This window comes from Botrytis sinoallii, assembly GCF_014898435.1.
Source record: "Botrytis sinoallii strain Bc 23 chromosome Unknown BSIN_002, whole genome shotgun sequence".
Classification (NCBI taxonomy): domain Eukaryota; kingdom Fungi; phylum Ascomycota; class Leotiomycetes; order Helotiales; family Sclerotiniaceae; genus Botrytis; species Botrytis sinoallii.
The window spans coordinates 213,053-235,859 of record NW_024066029.1 but is presented as its reverse complement, the minus strand read 5'-3'; the positions used below and the strand labels follow the sequence as shown (position 1 = coordinate 235,859).

The 22,807-nt window shown below is 41.9% G+C and overlaps 4 protein-coding genes across 4 annotated transcripts; 1 reads left to right on the top strand and 3 right to left on the bottom strand.

Moving 5' to 3' along the window:
- Window positions 1-1,963: 1,963 nt before the first annotated feature.
- EAF02_001316 (uncharacterized protein) lies at window positions 1,964-2,712 on the bottom strand (the record flags this gene model as incomplete). The annotated part of the gene is made up of 2 exons (XM_038897364.1): window positions 1,964-2,321; window positions 2,507-2,712. 2 exons carry the CDS (start codon window positions 2,710-2,712, stop codon window positions 1,964-1,966), a joined length of 564 nt encoding a protein of 187 aa, XP_038762339.1.
- Window positions 2,713-7,562: 4,850 nt separating this feature from the next.
- Window positions 7,563-10,495, bottom strand: EAF02_001315 (uncharacterized protein; the record flags this gene model as incomplete). Its single annotated transcript, XM_038897363.1, has 4 exons — window positions 7,563-8,121; window positions 8,175-9,819; window positions 10,216-10,311; window positions 10,468-10,495. 4 exons carry the CDS (start codon window positions 10,493-10,495, stop codon window positions 7,563-7,565), a joined length of 2,328 nt encoding a protein of 775 aa, XP_038762338.1.
- A 4,525-nt stretch (window positions 10,496-15,020) lies between these two features.
- EAF02_001314 (uncharacterized protein) lies at window positions 15,021-18,808 on the top strand (the record flags this gene model as incomplete). Its single annotated transcript, XM_038897362.1, has 6 exons — window positions 15,021-16,692; window positions 16,769-17,031; window positions 17,078-17,712; window positions 17,772-17,982; window positions 18,034-18,477; window positions 18,563-18,808. 6 exons carry the CDS (start codon window positions 15,021-15,023, stop codon window positions 18,806-18,808), a joined length of 3,471 nt encoding a protein of 1,156 aa, XP_038762337.1.
- A 757-nt stretch (window positions 18,809-19,565) lies between these two features.
- On the bottom strand, window positions 19,566-21,303 carry EAF02_001313 (uncharacterized protein). The gene is made up of 2 exons (XM_038897361.1): window positions 20,872-21,303; window positions 19,566-20,802 (listed from the first exon to the last, which is right to left on the bottom strand). The coding sequence occupies exons 1-2, from the start codon at window positions 21,075-21,077 to the stop codon at window positions 19,842-19,844; spliced, it is 1,167 nt and encodes a 388-aa protein (XP_038762336.1). The 5' UTR covers window positions 21,078-21,303; the 3' UTR covers window positions 19,566-19,841.
- Between the last annotated feature and the right edge of the window lie 1,504 nt (window positions 21,304-22,807).

Here is a 22,807-nt window from a genome sequence, read left to right as displayed (position 1 = left end):
AGCTCATCTCCCACCTATCCAGAATCGATTGGGAAATCTTCTAGAAACCCTTCCTGGAGGCCCAATTTGGTTGGACTTGCCATACTATGCTGGGTACGCATTGATGTGATTTTGATTCTATTGATTAACGAACCGGTATCACTGTTTCCGCGACCCGTGGATTGCTTTATGGATGGGAAGTGGTTGATCTCATTTCTTTTCGGGGATCTCTGTAAGGGAATGATTCAAAGTCTACTTTGAAATTGGGGATTGAAGGTAGAGATGAGAAACAGGGGTTTTTCTTTTGTCTTTGGGTAGATATTCATTCTTTTCCTTCGGATTATTATTATTATTATTATTATTTATTTATTTATCTTCGAATATTTTCGAATATTTTTATTCGATATTTACTTGGGTTTATTTTCATCTACGAGAGTACGAGATTTGAGTCGGGATCATCAGAAGTGGAGGATTTGGAACCACGGAAGAAATACTATATCGAGTATTCCGACACGATCAATTCCCAGCAAAATTGCACGCGTTGCTCACTCACTCATTGCTTCCAGATGGTTACAAAAGTCCCTGCAGGTTATAGAAGTGAATATAGCCTGCGAAAGACTACTACCCTTTGTGCATACGGACCTACCTGCATGCAGATATATAACGGTTTTCTATTCTCAAGGCGGGTTCAAGTATATCATCGGAGAGGATGTCATATATGTTAGTATCACGCAGGTAGAAGAATTGATAGATGTCAATACATGTAAGACGAACAATTGGTAAGCAAGTAAACAATAGATAAGATTGCTACCCTTTGCAAAGCATGTTGAGCGGGGCTAGATGGGGAACCCAAAATCTCACCCGAGACGATGAGGCGTGTAAGCAAAAGATTTTATCACTTCATGTGATAGAGGAGGATGATACGGGCAGTGAGATGAGATGAGCTGAGCTGACATTCTTCAACGGGTAGTAACGGGTGATATCGCTCGGTCATTGAGTACTTGATGTGGTAGTTTGCTTGCGCGATGTATGTGAGGATGAGGAATATCACCGCGGAGGTGGATGGATACGGGGAAGAGAAGATGGCTCGCGGATGGGGATTTACCGTGCCGTGAGTAAGAGGGTGAGGGTAAGATTTTAGAAGGGGATATTGGAGGAATTGTGTGTACTGGACTGGGAGTAAAGTGTTCTCGCAATGATAGTAAGTATTCGATAACAACACAGATCTCTTTATTTCATAATGTGATGACAGCCGGTACTTCACTATATCAAGATACGTGATTGAATACAATATCCATCTACAGTACAATAGATAATATCTGCCTAAGGACTCCAACATCACCACCACACCAGCTGATTACTCTTGCAAACCTCCAAACCTTCCACTTCAAATCCCCTCGTATTCATTGGACGGAAAATTATCGGACCAATTTATCCGAGCGCCGGTAAAATGTGAATGAGCCGCCTGGCCGCAACACAAACACGAGATCAAGATTGGGTCTAGAATTTTTCACTTGATTTTTACTTTTTATCACCAGGGATCATTTTGCGGTCTGGACTTTTGCTCTTTACTCGAATCATGAGAATAAGACTTCGGGACAGAGAATAAGAACCTCACCGTCGTGTGTTTTAATGAAGTATAGTAGATTTGCGAGAGTATATCACGCTTCACTTCATCTCACATCACACAAGAGTCTCTTTGGATATGTTTAAAGGGTAAATAGACTTATGCAGGTACCATTACGAAATTGTTCACTATTTTCTCGATAGTTCTCTGACAAACCCCTCCCTCCTCGAATTCATTCAGTGATCCAATCATTCATTCGCTTGAAAAACATAAAAACACATCCGGAATCATCCAGACCATCCATCCATACCAAAATACGCATCCCAGAAGTTCACACTTCACATTAACTATTCATTCATATTATCCCAACCAACCACGCGACTCATATCAATTTAACCACACCAACACAATAGGGCATCAATACCCCGATTCTAAATCATGTGTCAAAACCCACGCGTGGTAATTGGCACCGTAGCGAAAAAGCGTGGTAGCCCTGTTTGTTTGCCCTACCAACCCCTGCTTCTCATCGCTTCCCGTTCTACAGATTGCCAATGGTGGACGATACTCCGGGATGAGGTCGCGTAAAGGGATCCCAGCAGCCGGACCAGTATCCATGTGGACTTTCGCACGGCGGTTTTTTTCGTTTGGGCCCATCCTGGGAGTGGGGATGTCAGGATGACTGGAGCTGGTATTCGGGCCGGTAGGGACTTCAAGCGCAATGTGGGATGCCTCCGAGGAATTGGAGCTGGAACTTTGGGCGTTGAGAGTCTGGATGCTGGATGCGTGTAATTGGGATAATAGAATTGCAGGGGATGGTTTGGGGATTGGGAATGGCTGGAATAGGAAATGCGGAGGGAGTGATTTGGGTTGGGATTGATCATGTGATTTTAAATCACGAGTGAGGAATTCCAGAGAGATGGAATACCTAGGTGAGATAAGTGCCGAGGTCTTATTGTTCACAAGTTACTCTCCGCTGACGACAAAGGCCATATCTGGATATCATGTGAGGTGCTTCTGGCTTCGAGATCAAGTGCACAGGAAATCATCGTCGTCGCAAGATTATCCATCGCAGAATACAAGGCAGCTAAATCTAGATGCAATTTATCTAAATCCCCAGTTCCAAACTCTTCCCTTTCATCTCCATCTCCATCTCCATCCCAATCCATCTTTCTCTATCCCACGAGGAACACAGGTTTGTGCTCCTTAATTCACGAACCGACATCTAGGATTTGAATCCCCCCAAGAATCCCAAGGTTGTCAAATTTCCAAATTTCCAAATTCCCACGCGAGTCATACAACATGCAATCTGGAAAATCCCATGTATAAACGTTACATGCGCTTTATCGCGATACAGAAGCGAGGTGTCAAAGGTGTACATGTTACATCAATTTCCTAATTCGATCTATCTCTCTACCGATGTTACGGGCGAAGGTACTCCACTCTCACGTTTATTTCGTCGGTTGGAAAGTTTGATGTGAAATGGGGGTTGGACCTTTGATGAAGGGATTGATAATGATAATCAATGGGTACTTGATACCCGTTATTGGGGGTCCGGATAAGAGATTATCGGGTAGGGGAATTGGTTCCAAAACGGAAGGTAGAGACTATGAGCGAAATCCTTCATATGCCAAAGCTGATTTGGTAGGTATAACCCCCACGAATATGTGTTGTAAAATTGATCATCGGCGGTAAGGTTATAGCACGTGTTCTAGGATGGAATGGACTTCAATTCAATCAAATCACGGGAACCCGAGTTTTCTCATGATGCCTAAAATCTGCTTGGGAACATAACGAAGGAATATTAGAAGACAAGACACAGTAAACGGTACGTGCAAACCCTATCTAGCTCTTTGCCTATCCCATAAATCACAATCTCTCATCGCAGATTCCCGAAACAAGCCAACACAGACAAATCAATCAATCTCAAAATGATCACAATCCACATCACACGTTTCTAGATAAAAATTACCTATCAAGCGATGAGCCCAGATCATCTGTCTGTCCTTACACCGTCTCTTCTATCCTTTCATTTATCCATTTATCCTGCTGATCCATGCTTCCATGTGTTCTTCCATCATTCTATCTACCTTCCAGACTATGTGTGCTAGGCTGGCACGGCTGGAAACACATCACTTAATTTCTTTCTTCCCTCCCAGAAGTAGTTTTCCGGGCTCTAGATTGTCTCACCGTGCTCAAACATCTGTGTTATTTAGATGGATAGGTGGGAATCAAAAATTGATGTCACATCACATCACGATGCATACATACAGGTAGACATGGTCCCCGGCGGTATTTGCAAAGAGCAAGGGGAGAAACGGGTTGGAAGTGAAAAGTTTCGCTTCCGAATATGCAGATGTGGAGTTTGGTGGGGATTGAATTGTTCCGGAATGATTTTTTTTTTCTCTCTCTCTCTCTCTCTCTCGGGTTTTCTTTTTGTATTACGATATTTTTGAGGATTTTGGGAGGAGGGGCGGACAGAAATCGAGTACCGGTCCCGACCGTTGGAATTGGGCTGCGCATGGGAGATGAGATGAGGCTAGGAATTTTAGCAAGCTGGACTGTGCTGTTTGGTTCATGGGACATGGAATTGGTGGACTTGGTGGAGACGGTGAGACAAGACATGTTAATTATACTCTGGCTCTTTGAGACAGACGGCTCGGCTGTACCATTTCACTTTTGGGTGGATTGACTTCCTACTGACGTATGTATTCTAGTGGAAAGGGAATTTGGAGTTGATTTAGAGTTTTCATGGAAATGAGAGGGGGGGATGACAATGTATTATTCCCATTGGTAGGAGGAATCGAAGCTGTTATATTTCTTCACTTGGGATGGAGTTTTTCCATACCAACCATGTCAGTCGCATGGTAGATGTGGAAAACTCAAATAAAGTATTATGTGTTTCTTTCATGCTTTCCTTCTTTACGGATCCCGAAATTTGGTGGGCGGAGGTAGTGGGCTGGCTGCATGTGCAGCATCGAGACTCGAGAAGCACGGATAGTGCAGCATGAAGTTATACGCATCTCGTGATTGGGAAAAAGGTATGGGTATGAGTATCGGTAATCTACATCCATCGAGATCGAGCAGTTTGGATTTGAAACAGAATGATGAGGTGGTATCGTTGTTTTGAATTTTCAATGCATGGTTGATGATTCTTTGATTGGGAAGATTTTGTATCGTTTGATTTACTTGAGTGAGAATATTGGAAATAATGGAAATGTTAGAAATATATTTAAATACCGTTTTTCGGGAAAAGTCATGTTTTCTTTCTCTGGTTTGGATATCGATTTCTTGGCGATGGTCTGATACTGGTGAGATTTCCTCGTAGAGATCACATCCATGAGTTTGAATCCCTCCTATCGAAATCTGGGTATCTATACATGCATGGTAAATAATACATGGTGTTCAAGAGATTATGGTCTTGGTGGATGATGCATGTATTACCGCGCAATTAAGTATACACTAAACTTGTCTTTTCGTTTGTGGTGTGTTGTTTATTTATTCATTCATCTATTCATCTATTCATTCATTCATTTATCTATCTCTTCATCTATCCTCTCAGGTCAACAATGTGGATGAGAAATCGAAATCAAATTTGGGACTCGGGAGTGAGATGGTGTTGGAGGAGAGAGATGATGTAGTGTAGTATATTGATTGTATGATGTAGAGTTTGAATGGATGAGAAGGGTTTGTAGGTTGGGTATGTATATAGAGAGAGAGGGGGGGGAGAGAGAGAGAGGGGAGAGAGAGAGAGGGGAGAGAGAGAGAGGGGAGAGAGAGAGAGGGGAGAGAGAGACTGTGTGTGTATGTGAGAGAGAGAGATATATATGTATGTGTGAAGTTTCTGACGTTGAGTCGGTCGATCGAATCGATTGATGTGATGAAGGTGAACGGATGGATGTTGACTGGTCGGTGGATAATGGGGGTTTGCGTAACGAGGGTATTGATTTGGGTGTGGGTTTGTGGTTGAGTTGGGAGTTAGAATGATGTGGATGGAATCTGTGTATTCTGTAGGATGTAGCACATGATATCTGCCTCCATTTTTCATCTTGGGATATACATATGTGTGTGTGATGATTACTTGCAGATATATATACATACATACCTATACATACGTAGCGATATCTTTCGATTTTTGGCGACGGAGATGTCTCCGTAAAGGTAGGTGCTTGTGTACTTATCTACTCACTCATCGATATTGCGAATACTATTTGGAGTTTCTGCATGGGTGTGTTTGTGTTCATATATTTTGAACTATGGGAGAGTGGTTAAGTGATTGCCGGATAGATGTTGTATCGTTGTTTTAGAATTTATCTGATGTATGGATTGAGGATGCTAAGAGTGTTTATAGAATATGGATATGATGATGGATGATGGATGATTAGGATCAAATTATACTGTGTCACCATATCTGCATCGAGTATTGAGAGGACCATACCTATCTATAGGTTCCAGTTTGTTCATTAGCTCTAGCTATAGGGTATTGTTCATATCGCGAAGATAATACATGAGCATACAGAATCAATCTATGTATTTACATCCACATACAATTTTCCTTCGCTCCAAAATCCAACGAGATTCTCATTCTATGATCTGGTAAGTAGATACTTACTTATCTACCTAGCCACCTATCTAAACACCCCCCAAAAAGATCGGTACCACAAAATCCACGCCGTGTACCTATCCATCATTTCATCATCCATCCACCGCTTCCGCAAGTGGGGTTGTGAGATATCAATATGCACTCCCACCCTCCCTATGCATACCAATATGCATGTGGAAAATCAAAAATGTGTGCATCTGTGTGTGTGTACACACTCAATCAATATTGTATCGCGTCCAGAGCTCGCGTTGTGATTCGTGCGCGTGGGGATGAGGGGAAGGTCCGGGGAAGCGAGGGGATGGATAGGAACATGAGGGGAAGGGAAGAGATGGCTTGTGTGTACCGGTAGGTAGGTGTGGATTACTTAGGGAATTGGCAAAAGTTGATTAATTGGTGATTAAATCTATTTGATTGAATAAATGAATTAAACTAATGTGTGTGGTAAATATTTGATGGATGAATGAATCGAGTGTATGTATGTGTGTATGTATATCTGTACTCTATCTACTCCATCAAACCCCCAAAAAGCAATATGAACCCATTAAAATCAAAAGTCTAGACTGATAAGCCAGGTCCAGCCAAGTTAAGCATACAAAAATAAATTAATTCATGAATTTGTATTGTTTTTTTATTTATTGGTCTATGTTGTTTTGTGTTGTAACATATCACCAAACCCGCAAAACAAAATAAATAAAATAAAATAATCCCTCCTCCCTCTAGGTATACAGACCACGATAATTCACGATAAATAAATAAATAAATAAATAAGTAATTTTCTACAACATACATATCCATACATTCATCCCCGGTTCTCGGAAAAGACACAACGCCGCCAACACGATTAATGAATACTTCACAAGGACTGTTAGCTAGCCCAGCCCGATATCTTGGCAGCGTAGAAAAAAGCAAGTAGAAAGAAAGGACATTCCAACACGAATTCGGTTTCGGGATTGCGTGCGTGTGTGCGTGCGTTTCGGATCGGGATCGGGATCGGGGTCGGGATGGATGGGTAGGTATTGGTAGATGTGAGAGGAAGGGGAAGAGTTTGTGAGATGTGATACCGAGGTGTGATGGTTGGGTATAGGAAAGAAAGGGGTGTGTTTTATTCAAGGGATAGTTTGGGTGAGATTAATATTTGTATACTTGTTTATTAATTATAGTTTTGCGGGGATCATTGCTAAAATGCACTGAGCTGGGTTGTTGGGATTCGTGGCTGTAACTTGTGGTGTGCGGAAAAAAGAGTGTGTGAGTATGTGATGTGAGTCCAGATGTTTTTGGTTGAGGGTCTATTGAGTCTAGATTTTTTGACATTTCGAGAAATGTATCGATGCATCAAGTGAACAAAAACGGTATCAAAATGATTTTGCAAGTACTAAAGTACCGTCAGAGTCTCAACCCAACCATTCCTCAACCATCTCAAGTCTTCTTCGCAGTCCCACCACCAACCCTCCTATACTTCCTCTTATCCTTTCTACTCATCCTCGTCTTATCTCTCGTTCCCTTTCCTCCCTCCCAGAAACTTGCTCCTCCCCTCCTCCGACTAATCACCCTCTCTCCACATCCTGCACAATCTTCTGGTCTATAATTCCCCTCCCTACTACACCATCCACAGATCATTCTCTTAGCCCATTCATTTACATGTTCTTCTGCCTCATCATGACATTTATCACATGGATATACCTTTTCACAACAACTAAAGCGGAACCAGCGGTAACTTTTACCGTAATGGCGACAAAGGCCATTTTTGGGCAAAGGAGTACCAGGGACAATGCCGAGCGTTTCTTTCTTCTTTCTAGGGAGGAGATTATGAGGAGTTGCTGAAGAAGAAATGTGAAGAAACTTGATAGTAGGAATTGAAAAGGTGAACTTGGAATGACATTCTCGACAAACATTTGTGGTTGTTTCACCGCGGATAGAAACGATTCCAGGAGATGGATATACGGTGGAACATGTGGAGCATGTTGGCGTGAATGTACTGTTTGTGGTTAGTTAGGCATTGAGATGGAGAAAAAAAATAATGTGACCTGCCTGGGCAACATATCACTAACTACACATCCTTCCAAATCCAAAAATCCAGCTCGGACATTGCTTGCGTGAACGAAATCTCGACGGTAGCAAATTGCAAGTGCAGTTGCACATTTCCTACATGTCTCGGTCTTCTGAACTCCAGTTTTAAGACCTTTGATCTCTGTAATCTCTCTGCAGCGAGAACATTTGACAGTGACGTTCAAGGTAGTAACCTCCAATAATTCAATGCCATAAAGTTCAATAAAGGGGAATGATATAGCTGTACCACGTTCAGGATTAGGTGTTGAGTTTTCAGGTTCATGCTCAACTCCGACTCCTCCTTCATCGGTTTCTGATTCGTCACCGCTGTCATAAGAGTACATCGAGTCAGAGTCAGAGTATTCCGCATCCTCAGCATTGACAATCGTCCATTCGGGTGGTCGAGCAATATATTGGATGTGACTCTTCTCTCCATCTTCATCAGTGGAAACACTTTTTCCCTTGACATCCTTTTGTTCTTCAACAACAGGCGACGGTGTTCGTACAACAGGAGTAGGTTTTGGCTCTGTATTCAAAGCAGTCTTTGCAAGAACGTGCATATTTTGTGCAAGGTAATTAATATAACCCATCAAGTTCAAAGCTTTTGCTTCTTCAGCTTTCTGCCCAAATCCTTTCTCTACAGATTTTGCTTCCGGAGCATCTACTCCTTCCAATTTGATTCGACAAGGTTCGAGTGGATAGATTGTGGGCACGAAAAGTTGAATGGCTTTAACAGCTTTGATCGACGGTGGCAAATCTCCTCGTTTCCGGGGTTCAATTGGAATGGTATATGCAATCCCATCACTAGATTTCTTGTAAAGGGGTAATCTACCCATTCTCGCTTCCAATTGTCTGGTTTCTAGTTCTCTCTTTTTCGATGCCTCAGCTTTCTCAGATTCTGTGAAACTTACAATTGCTTTAACTGGAGTAACCTTGGGTTGTTCTGATTCTTTCGTTGCAGATTCAGGCTGAGGCGGTGGAACCACAGGTTGTACTTCTCTGCTCGGAATGGAAAGATGTCGCGTGTCTTTATTCATGACAATTTTAACTGTCTCGGCTTTTTGCGCAGATAGAAACTCTTCTAAATGCTTATCCAATGATTTCATCAAATCTAGCAAGGTAGCATTCTCCTTTTTATTGACCAATTGATCGAAGCCATTCTCTACATTGATAGCAAATCCTCTGGGAACATCCTTATTCTCTACCCTCAAACTAGGTGGGGAAGTAGGATATCGAGGAGGTACTGTAAGAGAACATTCCAAAGCAGTCATCTCAAAAGGGAAATCGGGATCCGACGGTGTGAGATTGAACTTTAGAATAGTAGTACCCTCGGCATTTCCAGATGGTCGAATCTCCTTGGGAGAAAATCGTCTTCGAATTTGTCCTAGCTGAAATTCTCGAGGGTTTTCAGTTTGTGCTTGTGGTACCGGCTTTGATACCACCCGTGATGCTGGAACAGGATTTGTGATGGCTTGTGATGAATGATTTTGAATCACATTTTGTCTTTGTGTAGCGTCCGATACCGAAGCCTGAGAAACCTCGGGCACTGTTTTATTTACCGTGGCACGGCTAGGAAGTTTTGTCGGGTCGTGGATGAATGAACAACTGTCACCAGCTCGACAATTCCCTAAAGTGTCAATATTAGTACCTTGTCATCATCGCATAGCTGATTCCCTCTTCATGTGCTTTCACATGTGTTTCCAATATCACGTGGTGTAACCCAAGATATACCCAATGGCAATGGCAATTGTAATGATACGAACGCCTCATGACAAACGCCACGGTTCAACAAATAGGTAACCCCCAACCATTCATCTCCATGATCATATCAACATCCCACGCTCATTACCGATGATCGGTGAATCACGGGATCTCCACCATGACTGCAACATCATGCAACTTTGCATTACCCCATATGCAAGACAATGCCCTTCTCCAATTCTCTCTTCTCCCCAATTTCCGGCAATCCAATGAAAATATTCCAAATCAATTGATGGATGAATAAAATAAAATGAGAACTTACCTGATTTACTGAAATAACGACATATCCTTGTTTTCAGCGGCTTTGGAGGATGAGGTTCGATAGCTTGTGAGGCGGAATCATGTTCGTTTGTAATATCTGCCAACGCATCAGTTCAATTGAAGCAAGCAGATGACCCTAGGCAGAAAGCCATGATATGCACTACAACCCGGGTTTTAAGGTTGATGCATAAGGGGAAGATAGGGAAAATCAAGCAAAGATGAAGGCGGTGAATATGTAAATAGAGCTTCTGACCTGTTGAATTTGAAAGATTGGATGTCATGGTATCTAAAGATTGAGGAGGTATTGATGAGCTGGGCATAAGAGGTCTCGGAGGGTTGTCACGAATAGGTATAGAATGATGTTGAAAAGACGGTATGGAATGTTGATCTAGATAACGAAATACGACTTTTTGGTGTATGATGGGTGAAGTTAATTGAGTCGATTGTCAGCAAGGTTTTCGTGTAATCAGTCGGTAAGAAAGAATCGCAGATGATATGTTTTCTTCGTTGTGCGTTGTTGATGTTCTTGTCTGTTGATGTTGACAGTGATATTGATGTTCTTTTTTTGATATCACGGGGAACCCGAAGGATTTGATACCGAGTGGTGGCCAATTTATCAAAGTGGAAATCTTCATAAGAATGAGTCGAAATCAGCCACTCTGACAACGTTATGTAACAATGACTCCAACATGCCTCGGATTTGAGTCATTCATTGTTTACGATTGAATAGAGTTTTTCGATATCAAACATAATAATAATAACAATAAAAATAATAATAAAATAATTATTTATTGTATTTTCTTTATTAATTTTTATCTAATTATTTCTATTTCTATTTTTGTATTTCATTATTTTCAACTATGATATTGATTCAATTCAATTCAATAACTTTATTCCTTTTTCTCATAATGTTTCATCTGCCACACACACCCTCCATTATACAATCGGGACATAGAGCCGATGTCGTCACTCCCCAACGTACAAGCATGCAAGCATACTTGAAGATTTTCTTGATTGATCAACATAAAGATTGATAGAAAGGTCGAGACCATCGAAAAAACAAACAACCCTTGAAGCTATCCTTATCATCTCTTCATCTCATTCATCAGTCAGCACACGAGGAGATTAACAAATCGATATATCAACATTTTCACAAGTCAATACGTCAATATGCTAGACATCGAGATCGACAATCTACTCGGGCTCCTTTACCGAGTCGGTACTCTCACATGTTATAGTTAACATGCTCGACATAGTATCAGTATATTGATATCTTCAAACTAACATTCTCTTACCATTCTATTTGAAGATTGGGCATGACTTACCTAAGTTTTTCTAATCAACGTCCGCAGACACGAGCAAGCCATTCCCCCATTCCCCCACTTTGTTACTCATTGCAGTCTTCTACCTGGTGGCGTATGTATGAAGGTTACTTTACCATCAATATTCAACGCCACAATATATGAATCATCTAGACTGGCATTACCTAAGATTCAGATGTTCGAAAAGGGGATTTATTGCGAAATCTATTGGTTTGGGTATTATATGGTGATTATAGATACTTTATTCCAATATCCAGGTTTCGAAGTCGTGAACTTGGGGAGGAACAATTGGTTGGTTGCTTGCTTCAAGCTAGGATTTATAGGCCGGTTATTGGTCGCAAGAAATGAATGGGGTAGTGACCATTCAAGAATCAATGCTCACTCACGTGTGTTGAGCTTTCTGTACAATTTATCTTTCTTTTTAGGGGATAGCGGAGTCTATGAAAGATTTACAGATGATGGGCTCTGGATAGTATTTAGTATAGTCCGCTCTACTAGTGGTAATTGGTGTAGATTTAGAAACCTTGCTACGTTAAATCCAGCCCTGAATTATCAGTGAAAGAACTCTGGAAGAAGTATCTCATGAGAATTCCAGGATTTGAGAACCATTCAATATTCAATCTGTTGATGGTACTCTATCGTTTACTAGCCCCGATTTTTTATGATAACTTCCTGCTCATCGGTTCGTAGCTTCAGAAAGGGCGTTCTCCCAAAAGGTCGCTTAGTAGCTACAATGTTGCTTTAAGGTCAAAACATAAGATAAAAATTAATCCACAATGGAAAGAAATAGACAGCATGCAGTGTAGTAGTATGTATTCAATTGATGGACATGCAGGATAGAGCTGAGATATACTCTCTACGTTCCCACGAGTGAGGACCAGGACTTGATTCTGCAATGTAATCCCTTTCGCGACAACCATTTAAGCTTCATCATGAGTATTCGGGAGTATCTGCAGTCTCGCGGTTATTGAATTCACTCAGTGACAGATTTCGATACCTGAGATACTAGCTACTTAGTAACAAGTAACAGCAAAATCCACCATGATTACTTCAGGTACATCTCGATCAACCGAGTTTTGAGAACTCCATTTCAGAACAAAATCATTTCATGAATTTCTAGTGATGAATCAATAAATGATTGTGAATTCTGTGGATATAGTAATACGATAGGATGGAGTCTCAAAGAACCATACAACTTCCCCATCTCATCGCGCTGCAATAAAGCTTCTGCATTAATCGGTAGTCTAGCACTGATAAAAAAATTACGCATTGAACGACTGGCCCCATCTTTACGTTCCCCTGCCGGGGTGGAATCCATAGATGATATATATTACACGCAGCAAGCAAGAAATCAAGTAGCTCCTCAAGAAATTACAAGGACACCATCATTCCCGCGCCACGAAATCATCGCACTCTCTCGCCATTATGATACCTATCGACATTAACAACAAGCACCTAGGTTATAGATATACCTGAATTGCGTGGTTCACAGATATTCACATATAGTATACCAATTTCAGCGAGATCAAGAATAGTATGAAAGTTAGATATTTGGATTCTGTATATTGAACACTGGCCTGTATGTGCGGTTATGTGGTATACTATGATATTAGTTGAGCTGTGATTACATGGGTTAGTGAACTAACTAGGTACCTATGAGATTTGGAAATTTCGGTGAATGGGAACATGGGATTCGCTATCACTTGATGAGGAATTTGAAGTAAGAAAGCTAGGTCTACTGGAATTTAAGAACTTTTGTATCACTCAAAGTTCACAGAATTATTATGTCTAATAGATGCTTCACCAATCCCTCTCAATAAAAATGGTCGCATGTTTGATATTTGTTGGGCAGAGAAGGGGATAAGATGGAAAGATAGGAGAATGGGAATAGAATTGGAAATTGGGTTCAAATTTGATTAGTCTGGTGGATATGTGGAGGAATTGTATGTATGAATGCTGGATTTATTGTTGTATGCGATTTTGTTGACCAGCATGATAGTTGAGAGTTGGACTTAGAGGCAGAGTAACTTACTATGAGTGACAGCATAGGTATGGAGAACATCGTCTTGTATGTTCCATCTCTTTCAATGGATAGTGATGAAAAGAAGTGTCTTGCGTGTTGGGCTCCTGGAACGTTGTTGTTCGCAAACTCAAGGATAATGACCCACACTAGATTTAATATCAAGAGCATAATAGTCCCAAGAGGAGGGATTTTGAAGTACTTTGCAGCAATTGCATTGTGTGGTCCGAGGTTTTCAGAGGGAATATTTGAGATACCTTTTCGTCTGGCTGGGTTTAGCACTGTGGTCAAAGTTTCTACAATTGGGGTAAAACAGCGTGATAACATCACCAGGATTCGAGTAGGGAACAATCTCAAAGCAAAGAACATTCTTGTAGATGATCGTTGTGCAGAATCTATTGCACAAAACATCACTATGCCTCTGCCATATGACATGTTCATCGATCCAACTAGCAAATTATTAGTTTGACAAAGCTCTTTCTCTTGTAATGGAGTTAAACAAAAATTAGCACCAAATGTGATTGGATTTGCATGTATGTACAGCAGTACACGACCTGTCGGTTAGAAAACCAATCATAACCCCGAAATTCATTAATCTGTTCCCAACAGTCCTCAGACTATCCTCCTCCTTCATTTATTTACATTAGTAACCCCGCAAAGTAGCAATCGCATCATTATGAAATTACTTCGGAAGAATCGACTGAAGATGTAGTCTGCAGTATCGGGCTGGAGATGCAAGAGTACACTCTGGAAATTACCACATGCTCTCGAGAGATCGTTCAAAGATGTTTGCCAATTCGCGACTTCATGTTTTCTCTTTTCTGATACTTCTTATCTCATAGTTCTGGGATATTAGGCATGTCATTCTGTGCCACAGGGATTATCTCCATCAATCAAATGTATCAAAGATAATTTCATTCTTGCTATTTCGTCAGGTCTGCGAGCTATATATCTACTCACATGATCAAAGTTTGCTGCAAAAAACACGTCTTTTGTGCTTGAGGTAGTTTGATAGCAGCCCATGTCTTGCCAAATGTTCACAGTTAACATCTGCACTTACGAATGTGTACTTAAGATTGTTACGTAACGTTTGCCGAGCCTCATGTGATAATGAAGTCACTCCAATGGGATCTGAAGGGACAAATGCGCATCTCACGAAGTATCGTGAACTGCTTCTCATAGGCGTGACAGTTTCGTGTAGTTTGAATGCCATTCACCAGACCAATCGACATGGTGGCCATCAAACCTGTGCAAAGCATGTGATATGGATCTTGCCAGAGAGAAGGGTTGTGACGCGGAGAGGCTCTCACAAGAAATCCGTATAAGAACGTGAACATTTCCTGTGGAAGTAGGTAATCATTAGTGTTCAGGCGCATTCCAGATCTGCCCCTTTCACTTATCCATTCTGATCCATTCATTCTCAAATTCTGCCTTGCTGAAAGTTTCGCGCACACAGATATCAAGATGCAGCTGTACGTACGAAATTGTGCCCTGTGCAAAGGCGGAAAATCAGAACATCAAAGAACTCAACATTGTTTGTTGGATCCCGACATTAACCCTTACCGGAGATTTGACGCGGAGCGACAATGCGACTTCTGTACAAAAGATCATGAGCCTCATCAATGCAAGGAAGCTAAGGCAAACGCTTGTAGTAACTGTGGTCATGGATGGCATGACAAGCGTGAATGTATGCTAGATCAGAGTTTTGACTCTCATCTTGAGCAATTTACTCTCCCTAAATACAAAACTGCAAGTCAGATTCAAAAAGCAAGGCCTGAGTCTCGGAGAGAAGAGTGTAGAGATAATTACAATAAAAAATTCAAGAAAGGACGCTACGCGCAGTCCCTGCCGTCTGCGACATTGACATCTACTCCTTCGGAATCCGGCCCATCTGAGACTGGTACTTCGGTATCCCGTTCTATAGAGTCTCATCCTCTGGTACCTAGTCTCCCAGCACCTGGCCCTGTAGCATCTGGCTCAACCATAAGTTTGTCTGAAGCCAATGCGAGCCTGCCAAGCCAATCGAGTCAACCACATCAGACAAGTCAGGCCTCGGGTCAAACCCAAAGTCAAACTCAAGTTCAAGCTCCTGCAGGTGGCAGTGATGATGCAGAGACAGGAGAGAAGGACAAAGCGACCATCAGGAAGAAAAATCGCGAAAAGTGGACAAGTGCAAGTCTTGAGCTCCCTGGATACCCTCCAGAGAATCAGATTCCACCTATTAGTAGCAACAACCCTAACGCCAAAACGAACTTCTTTCAAGTTAGTATTAATCCCAACCCCGTCGATCTTCGGAGATACCGCATCGAATTTGGAAAGACACCCAGCTATGACTCTGCGGGAAAAATCACCCACAGAGATGTATTTAAGCCTGACGTGAAGAGAACAACGATAGATCAGATGCTGACAGCAAATCCTCCAACTGCGACCGTTTATGCAACTGATTATTTCTGTTACATAATTTCGGTCGGAAGGCTTTACCACGAATGTGGGAATGATCTAAATAATAGTATCGACAAAAGTCATTCGATAACTTCTGCGGATTCGACTTCACCTGACTTGACCATGACTAATGGAATTGTCTACGAAAGCAATGTAAACCTTGCGGAATTGCAACGTTTCGTGAACCGTGATCCAGCAAGAAATCCCAATTACAATCCTGGTGAGGATCTCAAATCTTTAAACATCATATCTTGGCAAAGGATACATTCGAGTACCTTTCAGGGGGGTCGGTTAGGGAACAAGTTTTATCCAGATAGCATGGAAAATCACAACTTCAATGTTGTACCCCCAGGTTTCAATTCAGAAAGCCAGAAGTACCCACTCTGGAACCTTCGCTCGGGATTTTTCAGTTCCATGCGCCCTGGGAACGGGTGCTTGCTTCTGAATGTGAACTGCACAACCTCGGCATTCTTTCCAGATATTATCCTTGAGCATTGGATTTATGCCAAATTTGGAAATGGAATTCAGCCTACAGAAGTGTTGAGGATGTTGAGAGGAGTCAAAGTTACTTTCATAGGAGATCCTAAGCGAAAGAAGCGGGCTATTTGTGGCATAGATCCTCTAACTGTCTCTCAAAAGATGTTTATTCCAACAGGCGGAAATCCCATATCCGTCTGGCAGCACATGTTCAATAGTAAGCTTAGCAATCCGATATTACAGTGCTCCCCATATCTCATTGTCCAGACGTAGCTAATTCTCGTGATACTTAGCATATCCTAAACACCAGCAAGACTGTTCTCAAAATGCTTGGTGTGTCAATGTAGGTAGTAGCATTAACGGGGGTATGAAAATATGGTACCCAGCAGATATGCTCAGAATTTGCTTGTGGCAACCCGCTGGAAAAAAGGCCGGGGTAGAAATCACACAACAAATGCTGACGCAGGCAACGAAGACCCCTTATGAAAACCAAAGGGCTCTTATGGTCGATTCCAAACCTCATTTAGCCTTGGTGCCACCACCAGAATGTTACGTGGTAAGTTCATTCAGATTCGAGAGAGGACTTAAACTAATCATAACAGCCGTTTGGCATTAGAGTTTCGCCCGATCTTTTGCTTCTCAGCAGAGTTCGCCAACTAGCTCCACCTGAATTGAGGTTTCGAAACCCCAACCCTAATAACCAAGATCGTGTGCGAGGCGTGTATCCAAACCTGGCGACTTGGGCCCTAACTAAAGTTGCAATCAAAAGGCCTCAAGATACGTTGAAAGGATTTGACGTGGTTAGCAATGTTTATCCTAAGTTATTTGTGATCAACCTCACGCAGCATCGCAATGCAGTGACATTCATAGAAACTTTGATGGGTCAGTTGAGAAACTATGGTTTCAGCGCGCAAACCTACAGTATGGCGCCTGCCATTATAGGTGCAGGTCTAAATGCAATGATTTCTCAATCGCGTCGCGCAGGTGTGACGACTATATTGAATGCAGTAGTCACTAGGTGGGAACAACAATTCAATCTCACCGGTATCCCACTGATTATTGTTTTGTTGCCTAATTCAAAGAAGTCGAATCCTCGTCTGTACTCGGATGTCAAATGGTGGGGTGACTGTGTCCGAGGCATACCCACAGTGTGCATCAGTGAGGATGCTATCAGAAAGGGAGCGAAGAAGCAAGGTGGAGACATAAAGATTGATTTCAATCTCATGGCAAATATCGCGTGAGTTCATATGCTAGTAAGCGGAATTATCTGTTAACTAAGGCTAACCATATTTTTAGTCTTAAAATCAATTTCAAACTGGGAGGGAGAAGTCATCACGTACAGGATCTCGGAGTCGAAAATGGAACCATGATAATGGGCGCTGATGTTACACATGTTGGAAAAGGTCAAGATGATGGCTGTCCATCTCAAGCTGGCGTTGTTGCTACTCGGGATCAACACCATATTCACTATTTGGCTTCAGCACGTCTACAGACGCACAATACTGAGGTATGCATAAAACTTCTAAAACCAAAGATTTTCACTGACAAAAGTGACTAGTTCATCGAGGATCTTGAGGGTATGGTCGAAGAGCGCTTAGAGGCGTACTATCAACGCAATCGCCGCCTCCCAAAACATATATTGTTCTACCGTGATGGAGTTGGCGAAACTCAATACAGAATGGTGCTCAGAGAAGAACTCCCTCAAGTTCGTGTAGCGTGTATGAGAATGGCCACCAAATATGATGGGAACCAGCCATTGATCACGCTTTTGATAGTAGGAAAGCGTCATCATGCGAGATTCTTCCCTGAAATTCCGTTGAATGCACCAGCTAATGGCAGAAATCTCATCGCCGGCACAGTAGTCGACCGAAACGTCAATGATCCTAATCGTACAAACTTCTATCTACAGAGTCACGATAGCGCATTAGGAACTGCGAGAACGGGTCATTACGTGGTAATTGTCGATGAGTCTGCATATGGGCTTGACAAATTGGAGCGTGTTGTAAGTAATCACTTTGCGTTTATGCACCGCAACACTTTCATATCCTCCTGCAGCTACAATTTAGATACTAACAATTTCCTCATAGACGAACAATATCTGCTTTACGGGATCTCGCGCTACAAAGGGTCTCTCGGTCTGTACACCAGCGAAATATGCAGATATCTTGTGCACACGCCTCCGCTGTTACATGTATCCTGCTTTGCACAGAGAAATGGGAACTACTCTAACTAATGCGACGGTCACTCAGTATCGACAGAACGCCACAATCTGGAACAGTACCGCTGGTAATCCATGGCATCCTAATGTCAACAACGTAATGTTTTATCTTTAAGAAATGGAACAACGAGAGCGGCGAAAGAATTATTGAGCCGCTGAGTTTTTGATTGGGAGTTTGGGAGTTTTGCGGGAGTTTGATGAGATTTTGGGCTGTTTTTTGGTTTGTTTCTTCCTTTCTCTCCCCTTAATTCATTTTCATACTCGATCCTGTCTTGCGGTTTTGTTCTTGGTTGTCGGAGTTTAGGATATGGAAAATATGAAGAAGAAAAAATGATCTGAGAATTTTGAATGGGGGTTTTGAGTTGGTGTTCAGGATTTGATTTGTTACAAATGTTTGGCTTTGGGATGGAGTATGGGGTTTGGTCTGCTTTTTGGGTGTTCGGTTTGGGGTTGATGGTTTTATCTGCTTTCAGATGGAGTCTGCTGAAGAACAGTCAATTTAAATGGCAGATATCCTTGCATATGGCCTTGCTAATATGATAGTCTCCGCGTGTTCCGTGACTCATGTTATGGTTTCACCGCAATGAAGAACGTGAAGTGATCTTGCCACTTAGCAATGGCCGACCGGTGATGGATTAGCAGTTCACTAGCCGTACTCTAGCTTGTCTCTAGTCTTCAATTTCAGGACCCTTTTATATCAAAATATTAACTTAGCTAATAAATTCGTACTTTTAACCTCATTCTTCTCTCTCAAAGAACCAGAATTTAAATTCCGCGGCTCCATCCAAGTCACAAATGTCAGAATCATTGGAAATATCAATCTCATCGCTAAAACAAAATTAAAAGTAAATGAGCAACATGAGCGACTATGCGAATATGTAAAGAAGAATTAAGATAAGTGAGCAAGTAATCAAACTGGGTATAACCACTCCACCATTCACCATTCCGTCCCACCCCTTTCCTCTCTTCGCCCATAAATCCATTATTCGAATCGCTGTAAATTCTTTTCCCAGTTCAAGTCTAGCTCATTTGGATCTCCACGACCAGTAAGATATCACCAGATCCCAGTCTATCTCCCAAAACCATTGTAATATTCCTTCTCTCCGCTCTCTAAATCTTTCTTTGACTTCTTTCCCTTTCAAACGCCATCAACCAACAACAGTGCCCCATAGTATACCACCGCCAAACATAGCTGCCACACTAATAATACTACTAACGCTCAATAAACTCATTCCACTAATACCATGTCCACTCGTACAACCACCTGCTATGCGTGCACCGAGGACCATGGCTATGCCTCCTAGAAGTGCATGTATTATTGATATTTCTGGGATGGTGGGTGTGTCGAGGGATATTTTAGGGAGAGGGGAGGTAGGAGAAGATGGTAATGTAAAATTATGAGAAAGGATGTAGGAGCCGAGGAGGATACCGAGGGTAAAGAGGTTTGAGCGGATGGAGGGGCGTGGTCTTTGTTGAGTGATTGCGTGGTGTTTCGATACACCGTTCCCATTTCCATTTCCATTCTCATAAACCTTTTCAGAAACAACATCACCACCCCTCAACCTCTCCAACCCCCACCAGAATAAATCTCCAATCTGTTCATACGCAGCACTGGTCCCCAATGTGTTCCCCGTCAACCAAAGACTTGCTCCCTGCGCACACCCGATACCAATACCTCCCCACGTCGCACTCAACAAACTTTGTTCCTGAGAATTTGAAAGCCACGAAGCAAGAAGAATGATTCCCCAACAGAAATTTTGATAAATATAAACTGCTTTTAGCTCATCGGCTTTGGGGTCGAGTTTTTGATATAGTGTTGGCTTGGAATCGGGAACGATTGGACGAGTGCCGGGAGAACGGATGAAGGGACGGATAAAAGAATATATAATTCCGCCAAGGATTCCTCCGAGGAAAGCGTAACGTCCGGATGAATAACCGGTTACGATTTGAGGGAGAACGGTCCCGGGACAGGCACCTGTAAGTGCCATACCGGTACCGAGGAGAAGACCTCCGATGAGATTTCCATCGTAGGGAAACAGGGATAGGGAAGAGGGTTGCCGAGGAGGAGCGATAGTTGGTGAGAGACGATGAGCGATGAGGAATATCGCTCTATGTTGTGTTAGTGAAGCTATTCTATCAAAAGAGCTTTGGAATACATGGAAAAGAGAGGGAACTTACGCGCTAGTAGCACTTGCTGATAGAAATACTTTCAGCATATGAAAAGATTCCAACTTCATCTGCGATACAATCACAGTAGGAGAATAAACTCCTGCTGCAGTAAGTGCTGCACCAAAAAGTACACCACTTAATATTGATTTTGCTCCTGTTGTTGAAGAAATTGAAATCATGGCGAATTCGTTATTCCGGATCTCAATGTGAACCATCTTGAGAGAGAATATGGTTGGAAGTTGAAGTATATGTATATGGAACAGAGACGATCTTCATGAACTAAAATTTAAGTTCATTCAAGAAATTGAATCGTGTCTTTCATAGCGTCTTGAGTTTTGGTACTAGTATTTTGATATGTGGGAAGTAGCAACTTTGATACCTCGACCATGCTAGAAGGATTTGTTATAATCATATAAAGAAAATGATTCACTCCTTTAACTACCTAGGTAATAAGATACGATTGAACAATTCTTTGATCCATTCTTCATTCACTCAAATTTATCAAACTGAGGATGACCTCCACTTGCAAGAAACTTCGCAAGCTTTCCACAAATGTGAAAAAAATACTATGAAATAATGTACACCTTGTGCATGAAAATGACAGACCTATAACGGTACATGATCGCGAATTCATTACTTGTTAGTACTTACGAGGTACATAGCTATCTTCCTACCTTCCTTTGTTTGATGAATTCTCCGTAGTCAGATTTGTTCTTTCACCCGTATTTTGAAAGTATTCATCCATGAAAGGGAGGAAGCCAGCCCCATCTAAAAAAAAAATTGAGGTCGCCGATTATATTTCCCCCTAACAAAGAAGCCCGTGTGGTGGACTATTTTTCTAAAGAACTCAAAAAATCCTTCTAGAAACTTTCCACTGCTAGAGTGAAGTTAATTATGGAACTTCTCGAAAATATAGAGAGTTTCAAAGTAGTACAAAGGAAAGTAGAGACGAGAGTTACTTTTTTCTTGAGAGATCGTTGCATATTAGTGAGATTCCCGAGATCTCTCGGGAAATAGATAGCCGGGTCTGAGGTCCCCGAGTAAGCGACTATAACACCCAAGAATCCTTACTTGTCGGCGAGGATGCTACTGCACCATTTTACTGCCTTTATAATTTGCGGGGATGCGGGAATTTGATTTAGGATGATGCCCGATAGGTATTTAAGGAAAGGAGGTACGGGTCGGAGGGAATATGGTTACAATCCTATGAAATGAGGAATGTCTTGCCCTATGCAGATTAAATGAACTCACCTTGGCTCTCCTGTCATATACGGATATGTTGATTGATGGATTGAATGATATGGTGATGGGTAGGACGGGTACGAGGATACATGAAAAGTGTACTTGAGCAATGTAACTTTCGCATGTTGACTAGGAAGTGAAGCGTGGCTTCGGAGATTCGGGGACTTGCAAGATGGAATGTTTCGTATAATGGACATTCGTAAAGAAGCTTTAGAATGATTAGAATCGGTGAGTGGTGCATTTGTGAAACTTCCGCCGTATAACAAAGTTTGTCGTATATATCTGTTCGCCGGTTTGCGAGCTAGAGTTTCTATCAGGATGATGGAAAGGCTTTAGAATGATTAGAATCGGTGAACTGTGGATTGTACTACCCCGGTTGTACATCCGATGGGTGGCTACCTTCGTTGACTTGCGAAGCTTGTGGAAGCCTCAGCATTGATAGATATATGATCAGTAAATTTTCGAGTATCAAATGAAGGCTGTAAATATATTTGAGTTGACGAAACCATTCTGTTATGCATCAATAACTACGCCGCGGTGACCATAGATTACGCATTATCGAACCAGGCTCTTGGCTAGAATTATGAGGAAGAGGCCAATGAAGGGGGTTTGATGATGGAGTACCAGATGTATTTTCGAAGATATTTCAAAAAAAAAAAGCTACATGCACACAGAATATGCAATGCAAAGGTACGAGGAAGAT

Excerpts from the sequence above, each read along its gene's own strand:
- EAF02_001313 (XM_038897361.1), bottom strand. The coding sequence starts at position 21,077 with ATGGTTCACATTGAGATCCGGAATAACGAATTCGCCATGATTTCAATT. Across the intron at positions 20,803-20,871 it reads TCAGCAAGTGCTACTAGCGC|AGCGATATTCCTCATCGCTC; the intron begins GTAAGTTCCCTC and ends AACACAACATAG.